Source organism: Vulpes vulpes, chromosome 5 (assembly GCF_048418805.1).
Source record: "Vulpes vulpes isolate BD-2025 chromosome 5, VulVul3, whole genome shotgun sequence".
NCBI classification, from domain to species: Eukaryota; Metazoa; Chordata; class Mammalia; order Carnivora; family Canidae; genus Vulpes; species Vulpes vulpes.
In genome coordinates this window covers 3,484,709-3,510,993 of record NC_132784.1, presented here as the reverse complement: position 1 = coordinate 3,510,993, position 26,285 = coordinate 3,484,709, and the positions used below count along the sequence as shown (strand labels likewise).

The 26,285-nt window shown below is 41.7% G+C and overlaps 1 protein-coding gene and 1 long non-coding RNA gene across 6 annotated transcripts in view; both read right to left on the bottom strand.

Annotated features, from left to right (window-relative positions):
• CYP27C1 (cytochrome P450 family 27 subfamily C member 1) overlaps nucleotides 1–2,876 on the bottom strand; it is a 30,753-nt gene extending 27,877 nt beyond the window's left edge. For 3 of the 5 annotated variants that reach the window (XR_012001482.1, XM_072757491.1, XM_072757492.1), the window contains exon 1: nucleotides 2,457–2,876. Coding sequence is in view for 4 of the 5 variants with exons in the window: in XM_072757491.1 (XP_072613592.1) it covers nucleotides 2,457–2,811 (355 nt within the window). In the remaining variant the exon portion in view is untranslated. The remainder of the gene's footprint in view (nucleotides 1–2,456) is intronic. The other 2 variants (XM_072757493.1, XM_072757494.1) reach the window with 1 other exon arrangement.
• Nucleotides 2,877–3,903: 1,027 nt separating this feature from the next.
• LOC140598963 (uncharacterized) lies at nucleotides 3,904–26,105 on the bottom strand. The gene is made up of 3 exons (XR_012001481.1): nucleotides 25,978–26,105; nucleotides 17,124–17,278; nucleotides 3,904–6,047 (listed from the first exon to the last, which is right to left on the bottom strand). It is a non-coding gene; the product is annotated as an uncharacterized lncRNA (long non-coding RNA).
• Between the last annotated feature and the right edge of the window lie 180 nt (nucleotides 26,106–26,285).

Genomic DNA, 26,285 nt, shown 5'->3' with positions numbered 1-26,285 from the left:
TCCTCAGGTATAAGGTGTTCACTTCCGTATCAACCTGAGTGGAGTCCTCCCACCCAGAGATGAAGACACTCAGACTCAACTGAAAGGTGTTCCTCTGGGTCTCCGAATGGAAGCCACTGAGGAGATGACTGTTAATAGCAACTCCTGGGAAAGGAGTCAGTCCTCCAGCAAATCCAGCTACTGAAAAAACACCATCCACACAAGGGAGCAATTGAGGAGGCATGAGAAAGAACAATCTGGATGACCCAGAGAGTATACAGCACTTTTCGCTAGTGGACCACAGAACAGGAATCAGTGCCAGCACTTAGAAACCTGCATAGACAGTAAGAGCACAGACACTGGAGCTGAAGTTACGTCCTGCTGTACTTTGGTTTCCTCAAAATGGACAAATACTAGAACTTGCAAAATGGACAAATACTAGAACTTGCCTCACATGTAGGGTCCAGAACTGTGCCTGGTACATGAAAAGAGTTCTAGAAATCCTCATTATCAGTCTTTGTTATTATTACAGCTGACAAAGCCATTCTGTAGCCCTAATCCCATTTGACCTCACAATAACTTGTGAGATGAATGAGGATTGTCAGACTAGGACACTGAGGTCCAGAGAGAAAAAGTGATTAGCCACAACTCCCACAGGTGCTTGTGGAGGTTAGCATTGTAACAGGACCCTCTTGCTCTGTCACATCTGAGACAGCTTCTGGCGACACAGACGAGGGATGTCTGCTCTGCCACTAAGTAGCCTCACTGAGGCTCACTCAGTAGGTCACTAAGTGATCTCAGGCAAGTCACTCAGCCAACACTTTGGGTCTTTCCCACCTGTACATGGAAGACTTGAACCCTACAGATGATGCGAGAGCAAACACTGTGTGACCACAAGCTGATTAAAGGAAAGTGGAGGTAATAGTAACAGAATAAACTCTCTCTACCAGTGGCTCAACAACCTGGAGAGCAGGACAGAGGGTTTTACTAGAACCTTATTTGATCTAAAGCAACCTGAGCATACCTGAAACGTGGGTAACTCAAGGCTATTGGGCACTCCCTAGGGGTCCTCAGAGAAGTTGCAGGAGGATCTCCACTCTTGCAAATGAGTACTATTTGGAGAATAAAGGAAAAGGAAAGCCCAGAAGGACAACAGAGCTGGGAATAGACGGGGCCTGTCTATTGTTTTTCTGGGAAAGCACAGGTGAGTCAGTTTCATGACTGTCCTCTGGCAGGTGTGCACCACCACTCCCCACCCACCACGGAGAAAGGCGAGGTCTGAGCCTGGACAGGAGGGCTGCCTTTAGGGTGATGGCAGGAAGCAGGGCAGATGCAGGGAAAATGTGCCTCTGCACTGAGACACTCTCTGGCCCTGAAGAGGTGGCTCTCCAGGTGGCTCCTGCTAGGGATGCAGGTTTTAACAGAGGTCAGCTTTTCCGAGAAACCTATGCTGTGGAACCAACTGTGGGCTTCTGCTGTGAGGATAAAAGAAGATGGAAGCAGAGGGGGATAAAAGTAAAAAAAAAAAAAAAAAAAAAAAATCTGTACTGACTTGTTCATAGTAAATAACCATACATTTTTTGCCCCATTTAAAACCATCACTCTGATATCTCGTATTCAGATTCCACACGGAAAAGAGAGAAAATCGTATTTGAGCCCTAGAAGCCTGTCCAGGAAGAAACTGTGTAGGGTTGGTGTGGGAGATGGAGAGAAGGGACTGGGATTTCAGTCCCATTAAACCCCCTCCGGAGTCCTACCTTCATTTCCTCCTAATGAAGTTTCTGCCTCTCCAGCCCAGTGGGGCCTCTGCCCCGTGGGGTGTGTTTGCTGGGTGAGGGGAAAAGGAAGGACTATGAGGGCAGGCCAGGTGCATGGTTACAAGAGGCTTCCCCGGAGGAGAGTGGAGGGTGAGCTTCTGGACAAAAGCAAGTGTGCTTGGGGGGGCAGAGGTACGAGCTCCGGAGGCCCAGGTCCCAAGAAGACGTGGGGGGAGGCGACGAGAGCCCGCGACCCTTGAAGGCAGAGGGTCACCTTGCCGCAGGGGCGCAACCCGCGGAGCGGAAGGGGGCAGAGAGCAGGGGGAGGCGCGGCGAGAAACTGTCGGCCGGGCGGGTCCCAAACTGTCCCCCAGGTCGCTGCAACGACTGGGCTTTTCCCAGGTCCCTGCCCGAGCCCCGCTTGCAGCCGGGCCGCTCACAGCCGTGCGGAGGCCCCGTCCCTCGGAGGCTGAGCTACCTGTGGCCTCCGAACCTCCGCAGCTCTGGGGGGAGGGGGGCCCACGGGCCCCGGACCCGGCGCCACAGCGCCTCGGCCGCGTAGACACGGCGTCCGGGGAGCCCAGGGCTGCCGCCGCCTCCCGGCCGGGCCCCGCGCCCCCGCGGGTCGAGGGGCTGCTCTCGGGCTCCCGGGGGCCGCCTGCGGGGTGCACGGTCCCCCCGCGGGGCCTCCCCCCCCGGGTCCCCGGCCGCGCCGCTTACCTGGATCTCGTGGATGCGGCCGAAGCCGTCCTCCCAGAAGAGCTCCACCAGGTTGGCGAGGCTGCGCGGCCCGGGCATGGCGGCGAGGCTGCGGGGGCCCTGGGCCCGGCCCCCCGCCCGCGGCGCCCCGGCCCGGCCCGCTCCTTTGTCCTCGGCCCGCGCCCCCGCCGGCCGCCGTGCGCCCTGGGGTCCCCGCGGTCCCCGCGGCCGGGGCGCCGAGCCCACGCGCGAGCTCAGGATCCGCGCCCACAGAGCCATTGCGGCCGCTCGGCGTCTCCGTGGGGGGAGCTGCGGCCCTTCGGGGGTGCTCCTGGCTCTGCCTTGCCGCGCGCGAGCAGCGCCTCTCCGGACTCATGCCGCCCGGGCATCAGTTTACACCGACCGCTGCTGGGACGCCCTCCCCTGCGGCCGGGGGGGGGGGGGGGGTCCGGGCTGCGACCCGCGCGGCAGCAGGAGCTCACCCCACGCGTTCTGCGGAGCGCAGAGCCCCTGAGTTCTGCCCCCTCCGAGGACGGGAAGTTCTGCTGGAGAGCTAGGGAGCCTTCTCCCACTCCAAGGTCACCCTGGGGAGCGGGCCCCGAGCTATCACTCTTTTTTTTTTTTTTTTTTTTTTTTTTTTTTTAATTTATGATAGTCACAGAGAGAGAGAAGGGGCAGAGACACAGGCAGAGGGAGAAGCAGGCTCCATGCACCGAGAACCCGACGTGGGATTCGATCCCGGGTCTCCAGGATCGCGCCCTGGGCCGAAGGCAGGCGCCAAACCGCTGTGCCACCCAGGGATCCCCTTTTTTTATATATATATTTTTAAAACAGTTCTCCGTGATTTCAAGCCCCGCAGGGATGACTCAACATCCAAAAGTCTCGGATGACTCGTGCACGTAGTTCCTGATACTGTCCAAGGGCCGCAGGACCATTTCACCACGTTTCCATAAGGATCATGCTGCGGTTTCCGTCCGGCTCGTATGGGTCTCCCGGGTTTTACCCCCGCGCGCCAAGGCCGCAGCCACAGCCACAGCCAGAGCCACAGCCGTAGGGAGGAAGCGGGCTGCCCCGACGCTGGCTGGACGGTCTGGCAAGTTTCCGACCCTCTCCGGGATGGGTCCGGTCCCGCAAGGCTGAGAGCAAAGGCCACGCCTCCGCGGGAAGGTGAGAGGAGACAGGAGTTTGGCAGCCGGAGCCCACATCTCTGTGCCTTGCGGCGGGAAGGAAGTGGGTCCCTGGGGGGGGGGGGGGGGGGGCCTTGGCATGGGTTGGGCTAGAAGTGTGTCATCTGGTTTCAGGAAGGGAGCCCAGATTCCGAATGAGCAGTCCAACAACCTACTCCGAAAACTGGGAACATTACTCAAAGCTTTCATAAAATCTGTACTTGTGCAGCTGAAGGGGGTAAAAAAAAAAAACCCAACTACAGACACCAAATATTATTACTAAGCAAAAAAATATATGTTTATTTATTTATTTATTTATTTATTTATTTATTTATGAAAGAGAGCGTGCACACATAAAGCAGGGTGAGGGTCAGAGGAAGAGAGACACTTCCTGCTGAGCAGGGAGCCCCATGTGGGACTCCACCCCAGGACTCTGGGATCATGACCTGAGCCAAAGGCAGATGCTTAATCCACTGAGCCGCCCAGGCATCCCAAAACATATCTGTTTTTTGATCAGCAATTCATGCTTTTACAGCTCGGTTCAATCTATACTGGGTTTATAATAATTGTAAGTACGTAACTAAAGCAAAGATGGCCACAGTTATTCAGTTTCTAGAACTTACTAGTAAGTACTCAGCAGCTGTTATTTATAAAGCGCTGTAGCTGCAAGGGATTCAAAGAGCAAGGCACTGAAGCTGCCTTTGAGGGCTCATAAGCTAGAAGAGATGAATACAACAGGTACACACATCCGAGCTGGACATCAGTGTCATAAAGCCGGTACAGAATATCATTGGAATCTGTGGGAAGAAGCCATCACAGCTAGTTGAAAGGCTGGTGCAGAAGAAAGACGTCCCAAGAGAAGCAGCATTTTCATCAGGGTTTGAAGACCCGGCTCAATTTCAGTAGGCAAAAGTGGGAAAGCAGTTGTGCTAGGAAAGTATGAAGAATTAAGCAATGACTTTGTTCCCAGACACTTTTTAAAGTATTTCCGAGGGTCACTGGTCCTCTGGAACAAATAATTTACTAATGGACCATACATATAAAAGGAAATTCAGTCCATTCTAGACAAAAAAACTGTTAAATATAGATTTATATAAAAAGCCTTTTAAAGCATGGCTACTTCTTTCTTAGGGCTAAGAAATGGCCTGTGGTGGAAGACAGGAAGGTAGAGGAGAGTAAAAAAATATAGAAAGACAAGGAGAAAGAAAGATTTAAATCACACACAAAAACAGGTTTTCAGGAAGCACTGTGCTCTCTTAGGTCTTAGGATATCATCTATGGCAACTTCTAAAGCTCAATCCATAGCCGAAGATACAGATACAGTTATCAGTTCTTCATATTTGCCTCAAGCTCTAATGAAACAAAGCCAAAGGCTATTTTAGAGTCTCACTACGGTAGGTATAAATTTTTAATCTGAAATTCTACAATAGAACTGTATATCATTTTCTTGTTTTCTTATTACTGTTTTGTAGCTAATTATTATTATTAGTGGAAAATGTATATGAACCCAGAAATGGAATAAATCATGCTGATTGGGAGAATTTCTTTCGCTCTAACCTAAATAAAATAAATATAAATTATAAAGTAACTGTTACTTTGGTCTTTGTCCAGTTTTCTTTTTCTCATGAATATTGCTTTCGTAATAAAAAATAGTTCATTTAAAAAATGGTTCATATAGCTTTGGGGAAGTTTAATGGGAGAATTTATCTTCTCCACCTTTTATTGGGTGGAATAAGAATCTGAAACACAAGTAAAACATGCCTGAAAAAAATTTTCTTTTCAAATAGGATAATACTGTCCATGTGTTTATTCCTTTCTCCCCAGTGAGCAAGAGAAACAAATATGAGACCCTGATTTCAAGTAGACAGGACAGCACTATCTGTCCCCATCTGACCTGAAACCAGGAGATTGTGCACAGCTGTTTTCCCTCAACAAAACCAGTTTATTGGCAGTACGTAGGGAAACAATGAGGTGCCCTTACCCAAGAGAAAGAAAGGGAAATAAAGCTGCCCTCTAGAAGTTGGATGAATAAGCTCTACACACATTAACTGGCCATCTGCGGAAGTAAAATCAAGATAGTCAGTTAAGTCTCCCTGACCACAAATCAAGGTGACCTCCGATGACTCTAGGATGCAAAACTGGAATGTGGGAGCTGGTAGGTGAGCAAAGCTTAATGGAGTATATTCTTGGAATAGAACAGGGATGATCAAACAATCTCAGAAAGAAGAACCAGTATAGAAGACATTCTAGGAAACAAAGCTTTCCATTCCAAAACCCAAACTTGCTGGTCATGGTGGGGCAGGAATAATTTGCCTCGCTTCCCATGGTTTGGGGGACACATCTCTCCTGGCTTCCCGTTGCCCCTGATCAGTTTCGTTTTCCATCGGAAGAACTGCTGATGCTTCAAAAGAAAAAGTAATGGTATCATCTTGCTACTTCTCCATACCTGTCAATACAAAGACAAAACAGAAAATCAAATGAAGATATTCCAGAAGATGGAACTAGGAGATCTCAAATTTTCTTTCTGTGAGCAAGCTGGTGCTCTTTAAGCCACTGTGGATGTGTAGCCCCAACAATCCCCGTTAGGCGAGGCAACAAGAGAAACTTCCCCCTTCCTCAGAGGCATGTGGGAGTTCTCCAGTAGGGTTCATTAGCCAGCAAAACTTCGGAAGCAATTGTCTAGCTGCCAAAATCACTTTAACTTCCCATAATAAAAAAAAAAAAACAACGGTCGAGCCCACCTAGCTTTATGAATATTAGTTTGCATGTTAGTAAACATGTATGGAGCACCAGGCCCTATCCTAGACACTTCTGCACCCTTTCATCCATTTACTTCCCACAGCTACCCCATGACATAGACACACTGTCCTCATTTTCTGTGAGGAAACAGGCCTCAGAGACCTGCTCCAAAGAGCTGAGTCTTGAATATAAATCTGCTTCTACATATGCTTTACCTACACCTATCTGCTTTAATGCAGGCCAGTTCTCCGGGCACCTGCAGGAGACATGGTTCATAGCACTCACCGTGTCTTAGACACTCATGATTCACAAAAAATGACTATAGTGAATTCTGAAAGGAAGGCTGTGTGAGGCAGCAGACCCGACCCCTCCATGGTCTCCAGACGGCTGGTAGGAGATGAGAATTGTTTGCTCACTCTCCTTTTCTTGAGCAGCCACCTCCTCCTCATTTCACAGATGCTCTGCTTAGTCCAAGTGGTTTGGGTGGGGCTGGATACCTGGGCTCCTCACTCCAGGGTGGTCAGAGTTCTCAAGGGATTTTGCTAGAGCATCAATACAGGCGCTCTCTCATTCGGAGGCTGCAATCTGGAAGCGCTTGTGAGCCATCTGTCCCATCACACACAGAGAGGACCTGACCAAGAGCTTTGCAACAACAGAGAAAGAGCCTTGATACCCTCCTTTGAGACACTGGACACACTGTAGAAGAGATCTACCACCCTCTCTGATTTCTCAGTTAGGTAAGTCAGCACATTCTTTTTTTTGCCTTTATGAAGTGGCTTTTACTTGATGAATTAATCACAGCTCAAGGTGAGGCCTTCGATCCTCCAGATTCAGAGAGTCCATTCTGTTAGAGCCTCATTAATGAGAATTCCTGCCCCAAGCAATGAAGACTTTCAATTAAATGATTAATTCACAATAAGAGAGAGAACTCTCAAAGTATTAAACATTTCCACTGACCTTACCAGCCCATTTTGTCCCTGTGGACACTGGAAACTAAATTATCTGAACTTCACCTGGTGAGCACAGCCCAGTTCTCCTGTCATCGATCCCTTTAACCCTTGACTGGGCATGTGTATGTAAAGCTTCCCCAGCCTAAGTCTAAGACTATAAATGCCTTAAGGGCTTGGGAATGTGTCCAACTCATGGCTGGATTCCCTCGTGCCTAACACAGAGTTGGCACACAGGGACACTTACAAATGTCAAAACAAGGGCAGCCCGGATGGCTCAACGGTTTAGTGCCGCCTTCAGCCCAGGGCGTCGAGGACTCCGGGATCGAGTCCCATGTCAGGCTCCCTGCATGGAGCCTGCTTCTCCCTCTCTCTCTGCCTGTGTCTCTGCCTCTCTCTCTCTCTCTCTCTCTCTGTCTCATAAACAAACAAAATCTTAAAAAAAATGTCAAAACAAATTTGTTTCAGTTAGTAAAATGAAGTCCCTACTCCTAAGAGATGTAAACCACAAAGCACCTATTTGCTAAGTGGAAGCTTTCCCTGCAACTGCATAACATGATTTGACATTAGCCAAATGACCTTCCAGTAGCTAAATGAATTCCTGAGCCCACTGTCCACTGAGGGAGATTTGGTGTAGACCAGTTGGCTTAGGCACTTCAGTCTACAGTCCCCTGGGACACCGTGTCATTGCCCCAGTCCCTAGGAGCTCTGTGGACTGGTTGCCTCCACTTCACCTGCCATGGATGCTGACACCCCACACCAGCCATGGCACACAGGATGCAGGGACTTCATTTGAATTCCCTCGTAACAAATGAAGAACAGAGGTGTACATGGGTTAAGTAGCTTGCAAATTCATATGATTATGGCTTCTAAATTGCCTAAAATAGTTCTTTCAAGGCTTGCTTTTCATTTCATTTTGAGAGCAACAACTTTCCATTTAACTTAAAAAGGGTCTGTGATGGAGTTTCACTTTAGGAATTTTTTTTTTAAATGAGCTCTATACCCAACATGAAACTTGAACTCAGAATCCTGAATCAAGAGTCACATGCTCTGCCAGTTGAGCTAGCCAGGCATCCCTCTCTTTAGGATTCCTGTCTTGGATATCTCCCTTAAGCCCTAATACTTATGTTCCCTATATGAAATTACAATAACAATGCTAACTGGATTCAGCATTTGCCTTGGACAGGTGTTCATGTTATGTAGCTCTGAAAAAATAAACGGTGGCATTCACTTGTCTGTTTTAAAATTTAGCCCAGGGATGCCCGGTGGCTCAGTGGCCTCTGCTTTCAGCTCAGGTCGTGATCCTGGGGTCTTGGGATCAAGTTCCTCATCGGGATCCCTACAGGGAGCCTGCTTCTCCCTCTGCCTATGTCTCTGCCTGTGTGTGTCTCTCATGAATAAATAAATAAAATCTTTAAAAATAAACAAATAAAAATAAAGTTTAGCCCAAATATTTTTATTTCTTTTTGAAAGTAATTGAATTAATAAATGAAGACACAAAATAATAACAATACTAATATCTGAACACATTATTTTCATTTGATCCTCTCCAACTCTCCGTCTAGACACAGATCAGCAACTGGTCATCAAAGTCAAGTGGTACACCCGGAGACCTACTGCCAGCCAGTGGTCAGGAGAATTCTGGTTTTCCCAACTTGGAGCTAACTCTCTCTCCACCTACCGGCCTGGCCTCTTCCCACACATGCTCTGTTGGCAGTCATCATTAGGTCTGGAAACATACTGATGTATTATATCACATCAACCCCAGAATTTTATGAGGCTACAGTTAGCTTGTGGTGAGCCACAGTTGTTGAGTTCCTACGGAAACCAGCAGGTTAGGAGCTGTGGGGGTGCTAAGACAAGCTGACCAAAATGAGTCTCTGCCTGGGTGCCAACTCCTGTGTCCTTCATCCACTGAGGTACAATTTCACGTGGACTCTTCTCAATATACAGTCCGATAACCACAGAGTTGTGTAACTGCCACCAGTCTCATTGTCTCAAAGAAATGTCCTCATGTTCCTCTATAGTCAACTGCCAGGTTGTAGTTAGCTCCTACGGTTCTGCCTTTTCCAAAACGTCATATAAATGGAAACTTCCATTTATAGAACACAGCTTGCTGGGTCAGGCTTCTTTCACTTTGCATGATGCATTTAGGGTTCTCCCATGTTGTTCCATTACCAGTCGTTTGTTCCTTTTCATTGCTAAGTAGTATTCCATCATGGGTCATTAATCATTCTGATCAGTTAAAGACACTTGGGCTGTGGCTAGATTGCGGGATTATGAGTCAACTCATTCTAAACACTTATGAATTGGGTTTTGTGTGAATAAATACATAGGAATGAGAATGTGGAATTCATAATCCATTTTCATGCCCCCAAAGGTCTTCTGCCCTTTTTAGGACTGACTGATGCTTTCATCTCTTCTTAGTCAAATAATTAGTCAGCAGAGAGCCCACAATAGATTACATGGTTTTCCAGCAAAGGGAGGCACACCTGGAAGATCCCAGGACAGGGTGTGCTCCTTCTACCAGTGCTTTTCCTCATTCTGAGCCATCCCACATCGTTCCTCATCCCACAAGAGATGTCTGGCCTCCTCCACCTATGCAATCACTCCCCATTACAAGGATCGGCTAAAGTTCCATTCCTCAGTGAGTCTCCATTGGCTACCTCACAGCTCAGAACCTTCCCTCTTTCCATTCCACTCTGCATCTGTCTTCTACCAGAGCATCCTGCCTGTGATGCCTTTAGCTTGGCCTCTGACTTCTTTTGGAAAGAGCCTCTGAAATCCCTGTGGGATTTATAAGTATGGGAATATGATCTCCATTCTACGGATGTGGAAATTGAGGTGCAGGAAACTATGTGACTGAAAATAAGGTAACATTTCTGGTCGCCCACCACCACACATCTGAAGGTCTCCATCGACATTTCATTGTCTCCTCCTCTTCAAATGAGAAAACTGAGAAGAGAAACTACTTGGCCATGTCACACAGCTGGGAATGAGAAACTGGCTTTACCTGTGTATAGGGCGAGGCTGGGCTCAGACTGCATGTAGCAAGTCTTAGAGTGGAGGGGCCTGGCTCTGTGTACCCAGGCGGCACAGCCAGTCAGCTTCCAGGCTAAATTCTGACCTGTGCTCTCCTGCTTTTGGGGCAGAGAAAGAACAAAGACTGACTGATGTTCTGGGCATGAGCAGAGGGTGCCCAGTGGTGACTGCTAGGTGTAGGAAACAGCCTTCTGCCACCCTTGGCCTTCCCTTTCACACATGCCCAGGGACAGAGCCTCCAGAGGAGCAAAAGGTAACCTGGAAACCTCAGCATGTTAGTGGGAGATGGGGGCTCCTGAGACAGGCATGACTGCTGGAAACAGGAAGAGAAGCAGATCTCCTGGGTGACTCTCAACTTAGTGATGCCTTGGGTCTGTCACTGCATTATTGCTGTTTTGCTTCTAATCATTTTTAAAGACCCATGGTTTGCCCTAGACTGAGAATCAGTATTTCCCCACAAAATCACCCTAACTTCATGGAGGCCTGAGGCCCTTGTCAGGCCAATGAGAAGAGTGCACAGGTTTTTGCTGTCCATGAACATCTTCTCAGCCTGTAAAGAAGGCCCTGAACTATGTAGGATCCCAGGCACTGAAATACACCCTGACAAAAGTAGGCCACTAACAAGACATTTGGTGCAAGACAGACCTACTCAGAATCAAACTGTCCTCCTCTCAACAGTGGAAGCAACAGTGTTAATAATAATTCACTGAGCATTTGCTATGGGCCAGGCATTCATTACACAGACCTCCTCACGCAGCTTCTCAATTCTCATAAAAATCTCCACTTTATACAACAAAAACAGACGTTCACAGAGGTTTAACAAGACCACGGCCACCCAGCAGTAAGCAGTGCAATCAAGATTCACTCCAGGCCTTGAGCTCCAAGCCCACAAATTTAGCCAAGCACTATATGCTTTCAGTTGGGCTTCCACACCACAGTATCAGAGGGCAAGGCAGGAGCAGTAAATGGTCTCTGAAAAATACCCTAGTGTGTGTGAAGCAATACTGTATGGAAAAAACACTACCTTAGACGTCTTCTAATGTTGTAGATCTTTGACAATCTGGGTTTTGGCCAAGCCTGTACCTTGCTACTTGTCCTTGAGGAATGCACCCAAGCCTCTTACCTCTGTGTCAGATAGGTGAGACAAAGGATGGTCTGAAGAAATAAATTCTAAATTGAGATCTTAATATATCTCAGAAAATCTTCTTTAAGATGAGAAATTTGTCAGGGAGCAGTAGAGTTTATTATTATTAGTGAAGATCCGCTATGGAAAATTTTTAAGGGAAAACAAAAATTCCAGATAAGAAATCAGAGGAAGAAAAAAGCAAAAAGTAAAAGATTGTTTGCACCCAACACATTACTTTCCTAGCAAGTGCTTCTACCCCGGGACTCTCCAACCTCAGAAGAAGAAACAGAGGCAGTGGACAGGGCCTGCCTCAAATGGCACTGATGCTGCCAGTGTTCAGCAACTGCCACTGACAAAAATGTAGAGACAGGCCACACACAAACTTGCCTCTGTCTCAGGCTAGGAGGGCCTGGTGGGACATAGGCAAGGTATGTGAATGGATGATTCCCAAAGTCACCTGTAGGGTGGAGAAAATCCACTCTTAGCCATTGAGCTCTCACTGCCTCCCTTCTCTTCCCAGATTCTCTTGCTGGCCACTCCCAGGCAGAGAGGGAAAGTACCAAGAGCCTTTAGAGACCACTGACCAGGTTTAAATCCTGGGTTTTCCAGCAGCTTAATTAACCTCTCTGAGACCCAATGTTTTTATCTGAAAAATGGAGGTGATAATAATTAGGCATCTGACAAAAAACATTCATAAGAAAATCCATAATCTCATATTCAGTGAAGAAAGACTAAAGCTTTCTCTCTAATATCAAACACAAGGATATCTGCTCTTGCTATTTCTATTCAACATTGTACTAGACATCCCGGCCAGGGCAATTAGATAAGAAAAAGAAAAAGAAAAAAAAAAGTAACCCATATTGGAAAGGAAGAAGTAAAGCTATACGTTTGCAAATTGTAAGGAATACACACACACATATATACACACTCCAAATATTTAAGCTAATAAATGAATTCAGCAAAGTTGCAGGACACAAGGTCAATGTACAAAATTGGTTGTATTTCTACACACTAGCAGTGAACAACCCAAAAATAAAACAAAGAAAACAATTCCACCTAAAATAACATCAAAAAGATTAAAATACTTAAGATTAAATTTAACAAAAGTAGTACAAGATGTGGACACTAGAAACTATAAATATTACTGAAATAAATTGTATTTTATTTGTGCTATACTGATGATTACAGCTTTTCTATTTTATTTCACCTGTATTCTATTTTTTTATTTAAATTCCCAATTTGCCAACATATAGTATAACACTCGGTGCTCATCTCATCAAGTGCCCTCCTTAGTGCCTGTCACCCTGACGTAAATTTTAAAAGAAATCAATGAAATGTCATCCATATACACTAGCTGAGAGACTTCACTTAATATCATTAAGATGGCAGTACTCCCCCAAATGATCTACTAATTCAGTGTAATCCCTATCAAAATTGTAGCTGTCTTTTTTGCAGAAATTGACAACCAAATCCTAAAATTTGTATAGAAATGCAGAGGCTCAGACTAACCAAAAAAACTTAAAAAAGAAGAACAAAGTTGGAGGATTCATACTTCCTTATTTCAAAACTTACTATGTAGTCAAGATTACTACATAACCAAGGTGATGCAGTACTGGCATAATGATAGACACTTCATCAATGAGGTAGAATTGAGTCCAGAAATAAACCCATTTATCTATGGGCAATTTATTTTCAACAAGTTTGCCAATATAATTAAGTGGAGAAAAAATCTTTTCCACAGATGATGCTGGGACAACTGGATAATCACATGCAAAAGAATAAAGTTTGACTCCTGTCTCATGCCATCTGCAAAGAGTAACTCAAATATAGGCCAAAGATCTAAATGTAACAGAGCCAAAACTATAAAACCCTTAGAAGAAAACATAGGTGTAAATGTTTATGAACTTGGATTGGGCAATGGTTCCTTAGATAAGACACCTAAAGCACAAACAACAAAACAAAATTAAGGGGCAACTGGCTGGCTCAGTTGGTAGAGCATGTGACTCTTGATCTTGGAGTAATGAGTTCAAGCTCATGCCCAGCATAGAGCCTACTTTAAAAAAAAAAAAAAAAAGTAAGTTGCAGTTCATCAAAATTTAAAATATTTGTGTTTCAAAGAAAGTGAAGAAAAAAAAGTGAAATGGCAACCCAGATTTCCAGTTTCTGATATGACATATAAGGAGCTTGGAAGTCATCACTCTTGTACTAACAACGAGAAACAAAATTAAAAAGTTTCTTAGACCCAAGAGCGAACTGAGGTCACAGGGCAAGCTGCTACCCCACACATTGTTGAGAGAATCACAACATACCAGAAATGAAGCCCAAGAGCAGAAGCTCTGCAGGAAGCAGTACCAGGGTAGGAAAATTGAAACTGCAATTGATGAATTGCTGGAGGCTCAGTGTGGGCAAGTTTGAGACCAAAGCACCAGGCGTGCATTCATAGGGAAGCCCTCAAACTTTTGTGAGTTTTACCTCCAGGAGCCTTTTCAGGTTCTGACAATGAAGATCCGAGAAAAAAATCCCACAATACTTACAGAATTGGAAGGGATGTTGGGAGAAGTCATTGAGATATGACCACCAATCAACCCGGGAGCTGGAACTGGGCAATTGGAGGCTCCCCACTCCTCCCCCCTTTGGAATGTGTGTTCCAATTGCTTTCCCTGTTCCCATAAGCTGCCCCAAAGATACAGCCTTGAGATAGAAATGTGGTGTTGAGACTATCTAGGTGGTATGCATGACAGCACCCAGTTAAGACATCTACATAAACTTTAAGATTCTGGCGGATCAAGTTCAGAAATCTACTCATTTTGCAGCTGCCCAAGACAAATCTCATAAGTAGGTTTTCTTGCTTATGAAACCTGCCACCTAACAAGCTAGAGGGCTCTGCCTCTCACTTTGGTCTCTCCCTGCCTTTTATGTACTGAGGGTTGGTTTCAGATTTCACTCAGGAAGCTCCCAAAGAAGTTGCAGACTAACAGGGGAAAATACATTAGAACACTCCATTTTTAATAAGGTCAGCTTTCAAGAAAAGCTATTTTACCAGAGCCTAACTGACTGAGGTTTTACCCATGCCTAGCCAATCTGGGGGAAGAGAGATAGTCAGCTGCAGCCCACTCTAGCCTTCCCATCCCACATAAGGGGACAGTGGATCTGAGAAGCTCCTGAGAAGGCCACAGCACAGGCTCACTAAAAGACTGTGCTGTGAGACCTAATCATGAGATGAGAGAATGTTTCCCTTCCCACACATCTTACTGGGGTATCAGTAGAGCTCCTGTGTGATAAGGGGAGAGAAAACCAAAAAAAGAGAGAGAGAGAGAGAGAGAGAGAAAGGTTAGCCTCTGACAAAGCTACAGTAAACACGGCCTAACTCCTAGATGGGTAAACATAAAGCTTCACACTAATGGCCTATTTACCTCAGTTCCTTTTACCCACTTTGTCATGTCAGGCATTCAACAGAAAATTACAAGGAAATCCTAAAAGACAAAAAACACTTTGAAGAGAGAGAGCAAAGATCAGAACCAGACTCAGGTATGGATGGCAGATATATGGGAATCATCAGACTATGAATTTAAAATAACTCTGATTAATATGCTAAGGGCTATAATGCAAAAAAGTAGACAACATGAAAGAATAGATGGGCAATGTAAGCAGAGAGATGGAAACTCTAAGAAAGAATTGGAAGTTAATGCTAGAAATCATAAACACTGTAAAGAAATGAAGAATGCCAGGCTTACCAACAGACTGATCACAAGAAAGAATCAGTGAACTTGAAATATCAAAACTGCTAAAACCGAAATACAAAGAGAAATACGAATAACAAAGAACAGAATATCTAAAAACTATGGGACAATTTAAAAAGGTGTAACACATGCATAATGGAAATACAAGAAGAAAAAAGAAAGGAACAGAAGAAATATTTGAAGTAATAATGACTGAGAATTCTCCGAAATTAATGACAGACACCAAACTACTGATCTGGAGGCTCAGAAAATGCCAAACAAGATAAATACAAAAAAAAAAAAAATCTATACCTAGGCATATCTTATTCAAACTGCTAAAAATCAAAGACAAAGAGAAAATCTTGAAAGAGACAGAGGGAAAAAACACCTTATCAATAGAGGAGAAATGATAAGAAATATACCAGACCTCTTTTCAGAAACCATGGAAGCAAAAGGACAGTAGTGTGAAATATTTAAGGCCTTTACAAAAAAAAAAGAAAAGAAAACCTACCAACCTAGAATTCTGTACTAGAAAAATTATCTTTAAAAAGTGAAAGAGAGGGACACTGAGTGGCTCAGCGGTTGAGTGTCTGCCTTTGGCCCAGGGCGTGATCCTGGAGACCCGGGATCGAATCCCACATCGGGCTCCCGGTGCATGGAGCCTGCTTCTCCCTCTGCCTATGTCTCTGCCTCTCTCTCTCTCTCTCTCTCTCTCTCTCTCTCTGTGACTATCATAAATAAATAAATAAAAATAAATAAATAAATAAAGGGAAAGAGAAAGACTTTCAGACAAATAAAAATCAGAGAATTTGTCACCAACTGTCTACTTTGTAAGAAACATCAAACAAAATTCTTCTTTGGGAAGAAAATGATGTAAGTCAGGAATCTGTATCTACATAAAGGAAGAGTATTAAAAAAGGAATAAATGGGGGCACTGGGTGGCTCAGTTGGGTGTCTGCCTTCAGTTCAGGTCATGATCTCAGAGTTTTGGGATGGAGCCCCACAGCAGGCTCTCTGCTCAGCAGGGAGTCTGCTTCTCCTCTTCTTTTCCCTCTGCCCCTAATCCTGCTTATGCTCATGCTATCTCTCTCTCTCTCTCTCTCTCTCTCTCACTCTCATAAATAAATAAATACTTTAAAAAAAAAAAAAGAAAATAAATGAAGATAAAGTAAAATATTTTGTTTGTATTATTCTTATTGATCTAATAGTTAAGTTTGTTCAAAAAAAATAGCAACAAAATATCCAGTGACAACAGTTTATAGAGAAGTGAAATAAATGGCAGCAATGCTGTAAGGGACAGGAGGGAGGATTTAGGAATCCTCAGTACTAGCACTACCTGTGAATTGGTATAGTGTTATTTGAAAAAAGACTTGAATTAGTTGCAAATGTATTTTGCAAATTCAAATACAACCACTACAAAAAGTAAACAAAGAAATATAATTGATGCGCTAAGAAAGCAGAGAACGTGGAATTCTATAAAATGCTCAATTAAAACCAGGAAAGGTAGAAAAAGAAACAAAGAACAGGACAAGGAATAGAAAATGATAACAAATATGGTAAAACAGTAATCCAACCATAGCAATAATCACTTAAACATCAGTTAAAAGACAGGAACATCAGAGTGGATAAAAAGTCAAGCCCAACTATCTATTGTCCACAAAAAAAAAAAAAAAAAAAAAAAAAAAAAAAAAAAAAAAACTTCACTTTAAATATAGGTAGATTTGAAAGAAAGGCAAGGGAGAAACAAGAAAGAAAAAAAGAAAGAAAGAAAGAAAGAAAGAAAGAAAGAAAGAAAGAAAGAAAGAAAGAAAGAAAGAAGAAAAGAAAGAAGAAAGAAAGAAAGAAAGAAAGAAAGAAGAAAGAAAGAAAGAGAAAGAAAGAAAGAAAGAAAGAAAGAAAGAAAGAAAGAAAGAAAGGCATTCATTTTGGAGAAAAGAATTCAGGGGTACCTGGGTAGCATAGTTGGTTAAGCATAGGACTGCTGGTTTCAGCTCAGGTCATGATCTCAGAGTAGTGGGATTGAACCCCATGTCATGCTCCATACACAGCACAGAGCCTGCTGGAGATTCTCTCTCCCTCTGCCCCTCATATTCATGTTTTCTCTCTATAAAATAAATAAATGAATCTTAAGAAAACAGTTCAGGTCAAGGAAAAGTTATCAGGAATAAAGAGAGACATTACATAATAATAAAGGGATCAGTTCCCCAAGAAGACAATTATCCTTACTATGTATGTGCCTAACAACAGAGCATCAAAATACATGAGGCAAAAACTGATAGAACTGCAAGGAACAATAGATGAATTGACTATTAATCAGTAACTGACAGATCCATCAGGCAGAAAATCAGTAGAGACATAGTTGAAGTGAACAGTACCATAAATCAAACTGCATCTAATTGACATCAATAGACAACTACATCCAACAAAAGCAGAAAATATATTTTTTCAAGCTTATACAGAATATTTACCAATATAGACATATTCTGGGCTGTAAAACACATCTTAATAAGTTCAGAAGAATGAAAATTATACAAAGTATGCCATCAAACCACAACAGAATTAACTTAGAAATGGGTACCAGAATAATATCTATAAATCCCAAATACTTGGAGATTAAACAACATACTTCTAAATAATTCATGAACCAAAGTAGTCTCAAGATAAATTTCAAACTAAATGAAAATAAACATACAACTCATCAAAAGTTGTGGGACGGATGCATTGAAAGTAGTGCTTAGAAGGAAATGTATAGCATTGAATTCACATGTTAGGAAAGAAAGAAGATTTAAAATCAATACTCTAAGGATAACTCAGAGTATTGATTTTAAATCCATCTAGTTACCTTGGGAAACTGGAAAAGAAGAGCACATTAAATCCAAAACAAGCAAAGCACATTAAATCCAAAGCAAGCAGAAAAAAATAAATAGAAAAATTAGAGCAGAGGAATGCCTGACTGGCTCAGTTGGTAGAGCATCTGAGTCTTCATCTCAGGGTCATGAGTTTGAGTCCCACATTGGGTGGAGAGATCACTAAAAAAAAACAAAAACAAAATCAAAAACAAAAACAGAGCAGAAATTAATGCAATCGAAAACAGGAAATCAATAGAGAAAGAAACAAAACCAAAAGCTTTGGAAAGATCAATAAAATTGATAAACCTCTAGTCATGTTGACTAATAAGCAGGAAAAAGATAAATTATTAATATCAGAAATAAAAGAGGAACTATCACATCAAAAGGATAATAAAGGAGTATTATGAACAATTCTATGCCTATAAACTTGATAGCCTGGATGAAATGGACCAATTTCTTCTTTTTTTTTTTAAAGAGAAAGATGAAGATTTTTTTAAACGATTATTTATTTATTTATTTATTTATTTATTTATTTATTTATTCACGAGAGACACAGAGAGAGAGAGAGAGGCAGAGAAGACACAGGCAGAGGGAGAAGCAGGCTCCATGCAGGGAGCCTGACGTGGCACTCGATCCGGGTCTCCAGGATCAGGCCCTGGGCAGAAGGCAGCACTAAACTGCTGAGCCACTGGGGCTGCCCAAATGGACCGATTTCTTGAAAGACACAATCTACCAAACTCACACAAGGAGAAATAGATAACCTAAAGATAACTATATCTATTAAACAAATTGAATCAATAATTAATAACTTTCAAAAACAGAAAGGAACAGGCCCGGATGGGTTCACTGGTGCATTCTACCAAACATTAAAGAAGAAATTATACTAATTTTTTACAATCTCTTCTAGAAAAAAGAAACAGAAGGAATACTTTCTAACTAATTCTATGGGACCAGTATTACTCTATATAAAAAACAGAAAAAGTCATTACAAGAAAGGAAAACCACAGACCAATATCTGTCATGAACATAAGAAGCAAATATCTTAACAAAATATTAATAAATTGATTCCAACCATGTATAAGAGAATTACACATCAAAATCAAGTGGGAATGATTCCACATATATACAGCTGGTTCAAGATTTGAAAATCAATTAATGCAATCCATCACATCAATTAGGCTAAAGAAGAAAAATCATGATCATATCAATAGAAACAAAAAGCATAGGACAAAATCCAACACCCATTCATGATAAAAACTCTCAACAAACTGGGATAGAGGGAAAATTCCTCAGTTTAATAAAGGACATCCACAGATAACATCATATTTAATAGTGAGAAACTAAATGTTTTCCTGCTAAGATCAGGAATAAGGGAAGGATGTCTGTTCTCACCACACCTGTTCAACGTCATACTAGAAATCCATGCTAATGCAATATGGTAAGAAAAGGAAATAAAATATACACAGATTAGGTAGAAAGAAATAAAACCATCTTTGTTTGCAGATGACATGATTATCCATGTAGAAAATCCCAAAGGATCAAAAAAAACCTCATAGAATGAATAAGCAATTACAGTAAGGTTGCAAGATACAAAATTAATATATACATCAGTTGTTTTTTTATATACTAGCAATGAACAGTTGGAAATTGAAAATATTGAAAACCTATGTGAAGTGGATAACTTCCTATGAAAATACAGTTCATCAAAAGTGACTCCATTAGAAGTAGACAGTTTAAACTGACTGATTTCTGTAGAAGTAGAAAAAATTATCCAATTATCCAGGAATTTCCACATTAAAAAAGAACTAAGTCCTCAAAGTTTCACAGGGTTATTTTACCAAATCTTCAAAGACTAGAGAGTTAGTGTTTTACAAATTTTTCCAGAGCATTGAAAATGAAGGAAAATTTCTTAACTCTTTTTATAAAAGAGGAATATTACCAAAGCCTGATTAAGATAGTAAAAAAGATTACAAAAATCATTCATGAATATTCATGAAAACATTCTAAATAAAATACTAGTGAGCAGAATCCAACACGATATTATGAAAATGATGCAACATAACCAAGTGGGATTTATTCCAGGAATACAAGGTTGATTAAATATCAATAAATGAATACATCATATTTATAGATCTAAGGAGAAAAATCACGTTTATTTCCACAGATGCTGAAAAACCTCTAATAAAAATTATCACCCCAAATTCATTAAAAGTACTCAAAATAGGGATGCCTGGGTTGCTCAGCGGTTGAGTGTCTGCCTTTGGCTCAGGGCATGGTCCTGGGATCCGGGATCAAGTCCCAAATCGGGACTCCCTTGGGGGAGCCTGCTTCTCCCTCTGTTCTTTGCCTCCCTCTCTCTCTGGGTCTCTCATGAATAAATAAATGAAATCTTTTAAAAAATAAAAAAAAAATTTAAAAAGCACTCAAAATAGAGACTGATGGAAATCGATACACATGCATGTGTATACACACATACACACACATACACACAACTTGTGTGCTACAACTAGCATCTCATTTAATGGAAAAATACTGGGGAACTTTCCGTTAAGATCAGAAACAATGCAAGTTTGCCCTCCATCTCCACTGCTATTCAACATTATCCCGGTGATACTAGCCAGTAAGACAAGAGACTCAATTACAGACATGAGATTTGTTAAAGAAAAAGTAAAATTATATCTATTTTGCAGATGATATGAATGTACAGACTAAACCCTAGGGAACCAGTGAAACTACTATTTCAATAAATTAGCAGGCTATCAAATTAGCATATAGAAATCAATAGCCTTCAATTTATACAAACAATAAGCAGTAAGAATATATAATACAGAAAATCCCACTTATATGACAAGAAAATAAATTATTAGGAGTAAATATAATATGAAATATTTAAAAACTACATGAAGAAAAATTTTTAAGTATGAATGTAGACTTGAACAAATGGAGAGACATTTCTTGTTCTTGAATAAAATGACTCAGTATTATAAAAATGCCAGGTCTCCCTAAATTAGTTTATAAATTTAATGCAATCCCAAGAAAGATGCTAATAAGTTTTTTAATGAAACTATACAAGTTGATGCTAAATTTCTTTCATATGAAAGAATAAATATGTAATTCAAGAATAGCAAGGAAAACACTAATAGGAAAAGATATAAGGTGACTAGCCCTATAAATCATTAAAACATGCTACAAAATTTCTATAATTAGAAAAGTGCAGTGCTAACACATGGACAGGCAAGTCTGTCATACTACCAAGCCTATCATGGAATAATTAGAAGTAATTTCAAGTACATATGAAGCTTTAGTATATCATAAAGGTAGCAACTCAAATCTCTAAGGCAAAAATGGACTTTTGTAATAAATGATGTTGGCACAAAAGATGTTGGAACAAAAAAATAACATTGAACTTTACCCCACATCAAATTCAAGAATAAACTCCAAATGATCAGGATCTAAAGGTAAACTGAATCCATATAAGTATTAGGAGGAAACTAGATAAATTTCTCCTTATTCAGCCTATGGGGAAAGTCTTTCTACGATTCGAAATCCACTAAAAGGTTGATAAATTTGCTTAAAACAAAGAAACTGTGGTTTTGCATGGCAAATGTCACCATAAACAAAGTCATAAGACCATCAACACCCTGGGAAAAAATATTTGCAACATATATTGCAATGCAAGGACCAATATGCCAATATATAAGTAACTTAAAAATTGAGAGGAAAGAAGGGGAGGCGAACAAAGAAAAACTGGCAAAAGATAGGAATGGGCAATTTAAAAAATAATATGTGAAAATGAAAAGATTTTCAACCTCACTCATAAAAGAAAAGCAAATTAAAGCTACACTAAAGTATCATTTCTCACCTATCACATTGGCAAAATTTTAAAATTATAATACATTCTGATGGCGAGGCAATGGATAAACAAGCATCTCATACACTGCTGAAGGGAAGGAGAATTAGTACAACCACCATAAAAGGTAATTTGTGAAATCCAACAAAACTACACTTGCATTTACCTTCTGAATTAGCGATCCCATTTCTAGGAATTCATTCTGAAGATATACTTTCAACAATAAGAAAATACATTGCACGATGTTTACTATTGAAACATTATTTGTAGCTGAAGAATATCGTCAGTAATCTAAATGCCAAATACAGGACAGCGGGCAGCCCGGTTTGGCACTGCCTTCAGCCCAGGGTGTGATCCTGGAGACCCGGGATCGAGTCCCACATCGAGCTCCCTGAATGGAGCCTGCTGCTCTCTCTGCCTCTCTCTCTCTCTCTGTGTGTGTCTCTCATGAATAAATTAATAAAATCTTAAAAAAAAAAAAATACAGGACAGCTGCTTTAGTCTGCTCTGGCTGCTGTAACAAAATACTGTAGACAGTTCTAAAAGTTGGAAGGGCCAAGACCACAGCACCAGCAGGTTGGATGTCTGGTGGGGACTCACTTGCTGGCTTGCAGATGGCAGTTTCTTCTTTATGTGCTCACAAAGCCTTTCCTCTGTGCAAGCGTGTGGAGAGAGGAAGAGAACTCTTGTGTTTCTTGCTCTTATAAGGGTGCCGATCCCATTATGGGGACTCCTCCCATGTCTAAATCTAATCACCTCCAAAAAGCCCCACCTTGTAATACCATCACAGTGGGGGTTAGGACTTCCATGTATGCATTTTGAGAGGACACATTTAGTCTATAGTAACAGTGGCTAAATGAACATGGTACCTTCACACAATAGGCTACTGTCATTTGTTTAAACAAGAGGAGGATCTCTATGAATTGATATGATTTTCCAGAATTTATTAAGTTATAAAAACAAAAAAGCAAGGGCACCTGATTGGCTTGGTCAATAAAGCATGTGACTCTTGATCTCAGGGTCATGACTTCAAGCCTTGAATTGGGTGTAGAGATTACTTAAATAAAAATTTTATTTTTTTAAAGATTTTATTTATTTGAGAGTGAGGAGAGAGAGAGAGAGCATGGGCAGAGTGAGGGGCAGAGGGACAGGCAGACTCCCCCACTGAGCAGGGAGTTGCATGTGGGGCTGAATTCTGGACCCTGGGATCATGACCTGAGCTGAAAGCAGATGCTTAACCATCTGAGCCACCCAGGTGCCCCTTAAATAAAAACTTTAAAAAGCAAAATGCAAAGGATGATCTGCAGTATACTACCTGTGCTATAAGAAAGAAGAAACAATAATAATGAGGAAAAACAAGAAAATACACATGTATTACTCATTTGAGCAGAAGGAAACACATAAACTATAAGCTTCGATGGATGCCAATTGGGCATGTCAGGAAATGGATGGAAAAGAAAGGAAATTGAGGGGGGAGTATAAGAAAGTCACTTCTCTGAATGTAATTTTTTTTTTAAGATTTTATTTATTTGTCCATGAGAGACACACAGAGAGAGAGGCAGAGACACAGGCAGAGAGAGAAGCAGGCTCAATGCAGGGAGCCCGACATGGGACTCGATCCCAGGACTCCAGGATCAGGCCCCAGGCCAAAAGCGTTGCCAAACTGCTGAGCCACCCGGGCTGCGCATCTGAATGTGCAGACTTCTGGAATCATGTTAGTGTTTTACATATTAAAAAAGTAAAATCTACAAGGAGGGGAAAAATTTAATACAAACTAAAATTTAACACCACTAAAAATAACTCCAAATGAGTCAAACTGCTTATCCAATGAATAACATAACCACACTGAAAGGGGGGGTTGGGGAAAGAACCCAAATTATGTTAGAACACAGTATTGGGATGTATACCCTCAGGCTAAACCCCCAAACATCCCTGAACAAACACCAAACTCTAATTAATAGGCTTCTCTTCTACTGAGGCAAAGATTAACATCTCTGGAACTACTTTATGTACATTCTAGAAATGAGAAAATAGGAAAATAAACTGTGTAAAATGGGTATTGGTTTTCTTACTGTCAGAAAAATGAACTGTAAATATGAGAGATGAACCTGTGTGTTGAATTGGAATTATAGGTATCAATGTGCATTCATGGGGAGATAAGTAGGTAGGAGGAAGGAAGGAAGGAAGGGAGGGAGGGAGGGAGGGAGGGAGGGAGGGAGGGAGGGAGGAAAGAAAAGAGGGTTTTTTAATGCTATTGAAATTGTATTTTTGTTCCAATTTCCTGTTTGTTTCTAGTTTATAAAAAACGTAATTGATTTTTTAAAAAAGATTTTATTTATTTGAGAGAGGGAAACAGAGTACAAGCATGGGGGGGGGGGGGGGCAGAGAGGAAAGGAGAAGCCGACTCCCCGCTGACAGGGAGCCAGACATAAGGCTTTTATCCCAGGACCCTGGGATCATGACCTGAGCTGAAGGCAGATGCTTAACTGACTAAGCCACCCAAGCACGCCATGTAATTGATTTTTATAGATTGATATTATATCCTGCAATAATGCTAAATTCACTGATAGCCCTAGGAGTTTTTTCTGTAGGTTCTCTGAGATTTTTTTATATAATTATGTCATCTGCAAATTTAGTTTTATTCCTTCCTGTCCAATCTGTATGACTTTTACTTTTTTTTTTCTTATCTTATTGCACTTGTTAGAGCCTCTAGTACAATGTCAAATAGAAGTAGTGAAGATGGACATACTTGCCTTGTCTCTGATCTTAGCAGGAAAGCATTCAGTCTTTCAATATTATGTATGTATGATGTTAGCTGTGGGGTTTTTGTAGGTTCCCTTTATCAGTTTTAAAAAGTTTTCATCTATTCTTGATTTCCTGAGAATTTTTATCAAGAAAAGGATGTTGGATTTTGTCAAATGTTTTCTTGGTATCTTTTGAGATGATCAGATGGCTTTTTCAATGTGGGAAATAACATTAATTTTCAAATATAAACTTAACTTTGCAATCTTGGGATAAAATCCATTTAGTCCTGATACATTTAGATTCAATTTGCTAAAATTTCTTAAGAATTTTTGCAAGTAAAAAAAAAAAAAAAGAATTTTTGCAGGTATATTTATGAAGGATATTGGTCTGTAGTTTTTGTTTCCTTGAACTGTTTTTATTATCAGTAATAAAAAGCAATGCTCTCTTCATAGAATGATTTTGCGGGGGGAGTGTCATTCATAATATTCACTTATCTTTTAAATATCTGTAGAATTTGTAGTGTTGTCTTCTCTCTTATTCCTGATATTGGTAATTTGTCTTTTTTTTTTTTTTTCTAATCAGTCTGGCTAAAAGTTTATTAATTTTATTGATTTTTTTCAAAGAATGAGTTTTCAATTTTGTTGGTTTTCTGTACTGTGTTCTGTTTCCCATCTCATGGATTTTCTGCCTTTTAAAAAAAACCTCTCTCTGTTGCTTGCTTTGTGTTTTAATTGCTCTTTCTTTTCTAGTTTTTAAATTATTTATTCATGAAAGACAGAGAGAGAGAGAGAGAGAGAAGTAGAGACAGAGGCAGAGGGAGAAACAGGCTCCATGCATGGAGCCCAATGTGGGGCTCGATCCCAGGTCTCCAGGATCATGCCCTGAGCCAAAGGCAGACGCTCAACTGCTGAGTCATCCAGGTGTCCCTCTCCTCTCGTTTCTTAAACTGGAAGCTGAGTTCATTAATTTAAACTCTTCCTTCATTCCTATTAGTTTTTTTTTTTTTTTTTTTTTTTTTTTTTTTTTAACTCATGAGAGATACAGAGCGAGAGAGAAGCAGAGACACAGGCAGAGGGAGAAGCAGGCTCCATGCCGGGGAGCCTGACTTGGGACTCGATCCCAGGTCTCCAGGATCAGCCGTGGGCTGCAGGCGGCGCTAAACCGCTGCGCCACCGGGGCTGCCCAATTCCTATTATAGTTTAATGCTCTACATTTCCCTCTAAGAACTAGATTGGCTGCATGTCCCAATTTTTGATATGCTGGTTTTTGTTCTATGTTCTTTTATGTCATGGTAAGCTAGGTGTAGCTACAAAAGAAGACACAGGAGAAGTTCAGGAAAAAAAAGTTTATTATACTCACAGGTCCTAGAAACACAAGGCAGGGCACACCAGGCCACACAGGGCCACTTGGGGAAGCCTCAGGGTGGTCAGCAGGCAGATGGCAGGGGTGTAGTGGGGGAGCTCGGGCCAGAACCTTTACTGGAGTTTCTGTAGGACAAGCAAGGCAAGGCAGGATAAACACTTCAGGGTTGGCTAGCTTAAATAATTTCAGCAGGCTCTGAACTAGAGGGATGGTCCCTAGCCTGTAATGATTAATATTGCTCTTAGGGTGTATGGGCCAGATAGAGGAAGGATGGCTCTGGATTGGTTAGTTTGCAGATCAAAGAC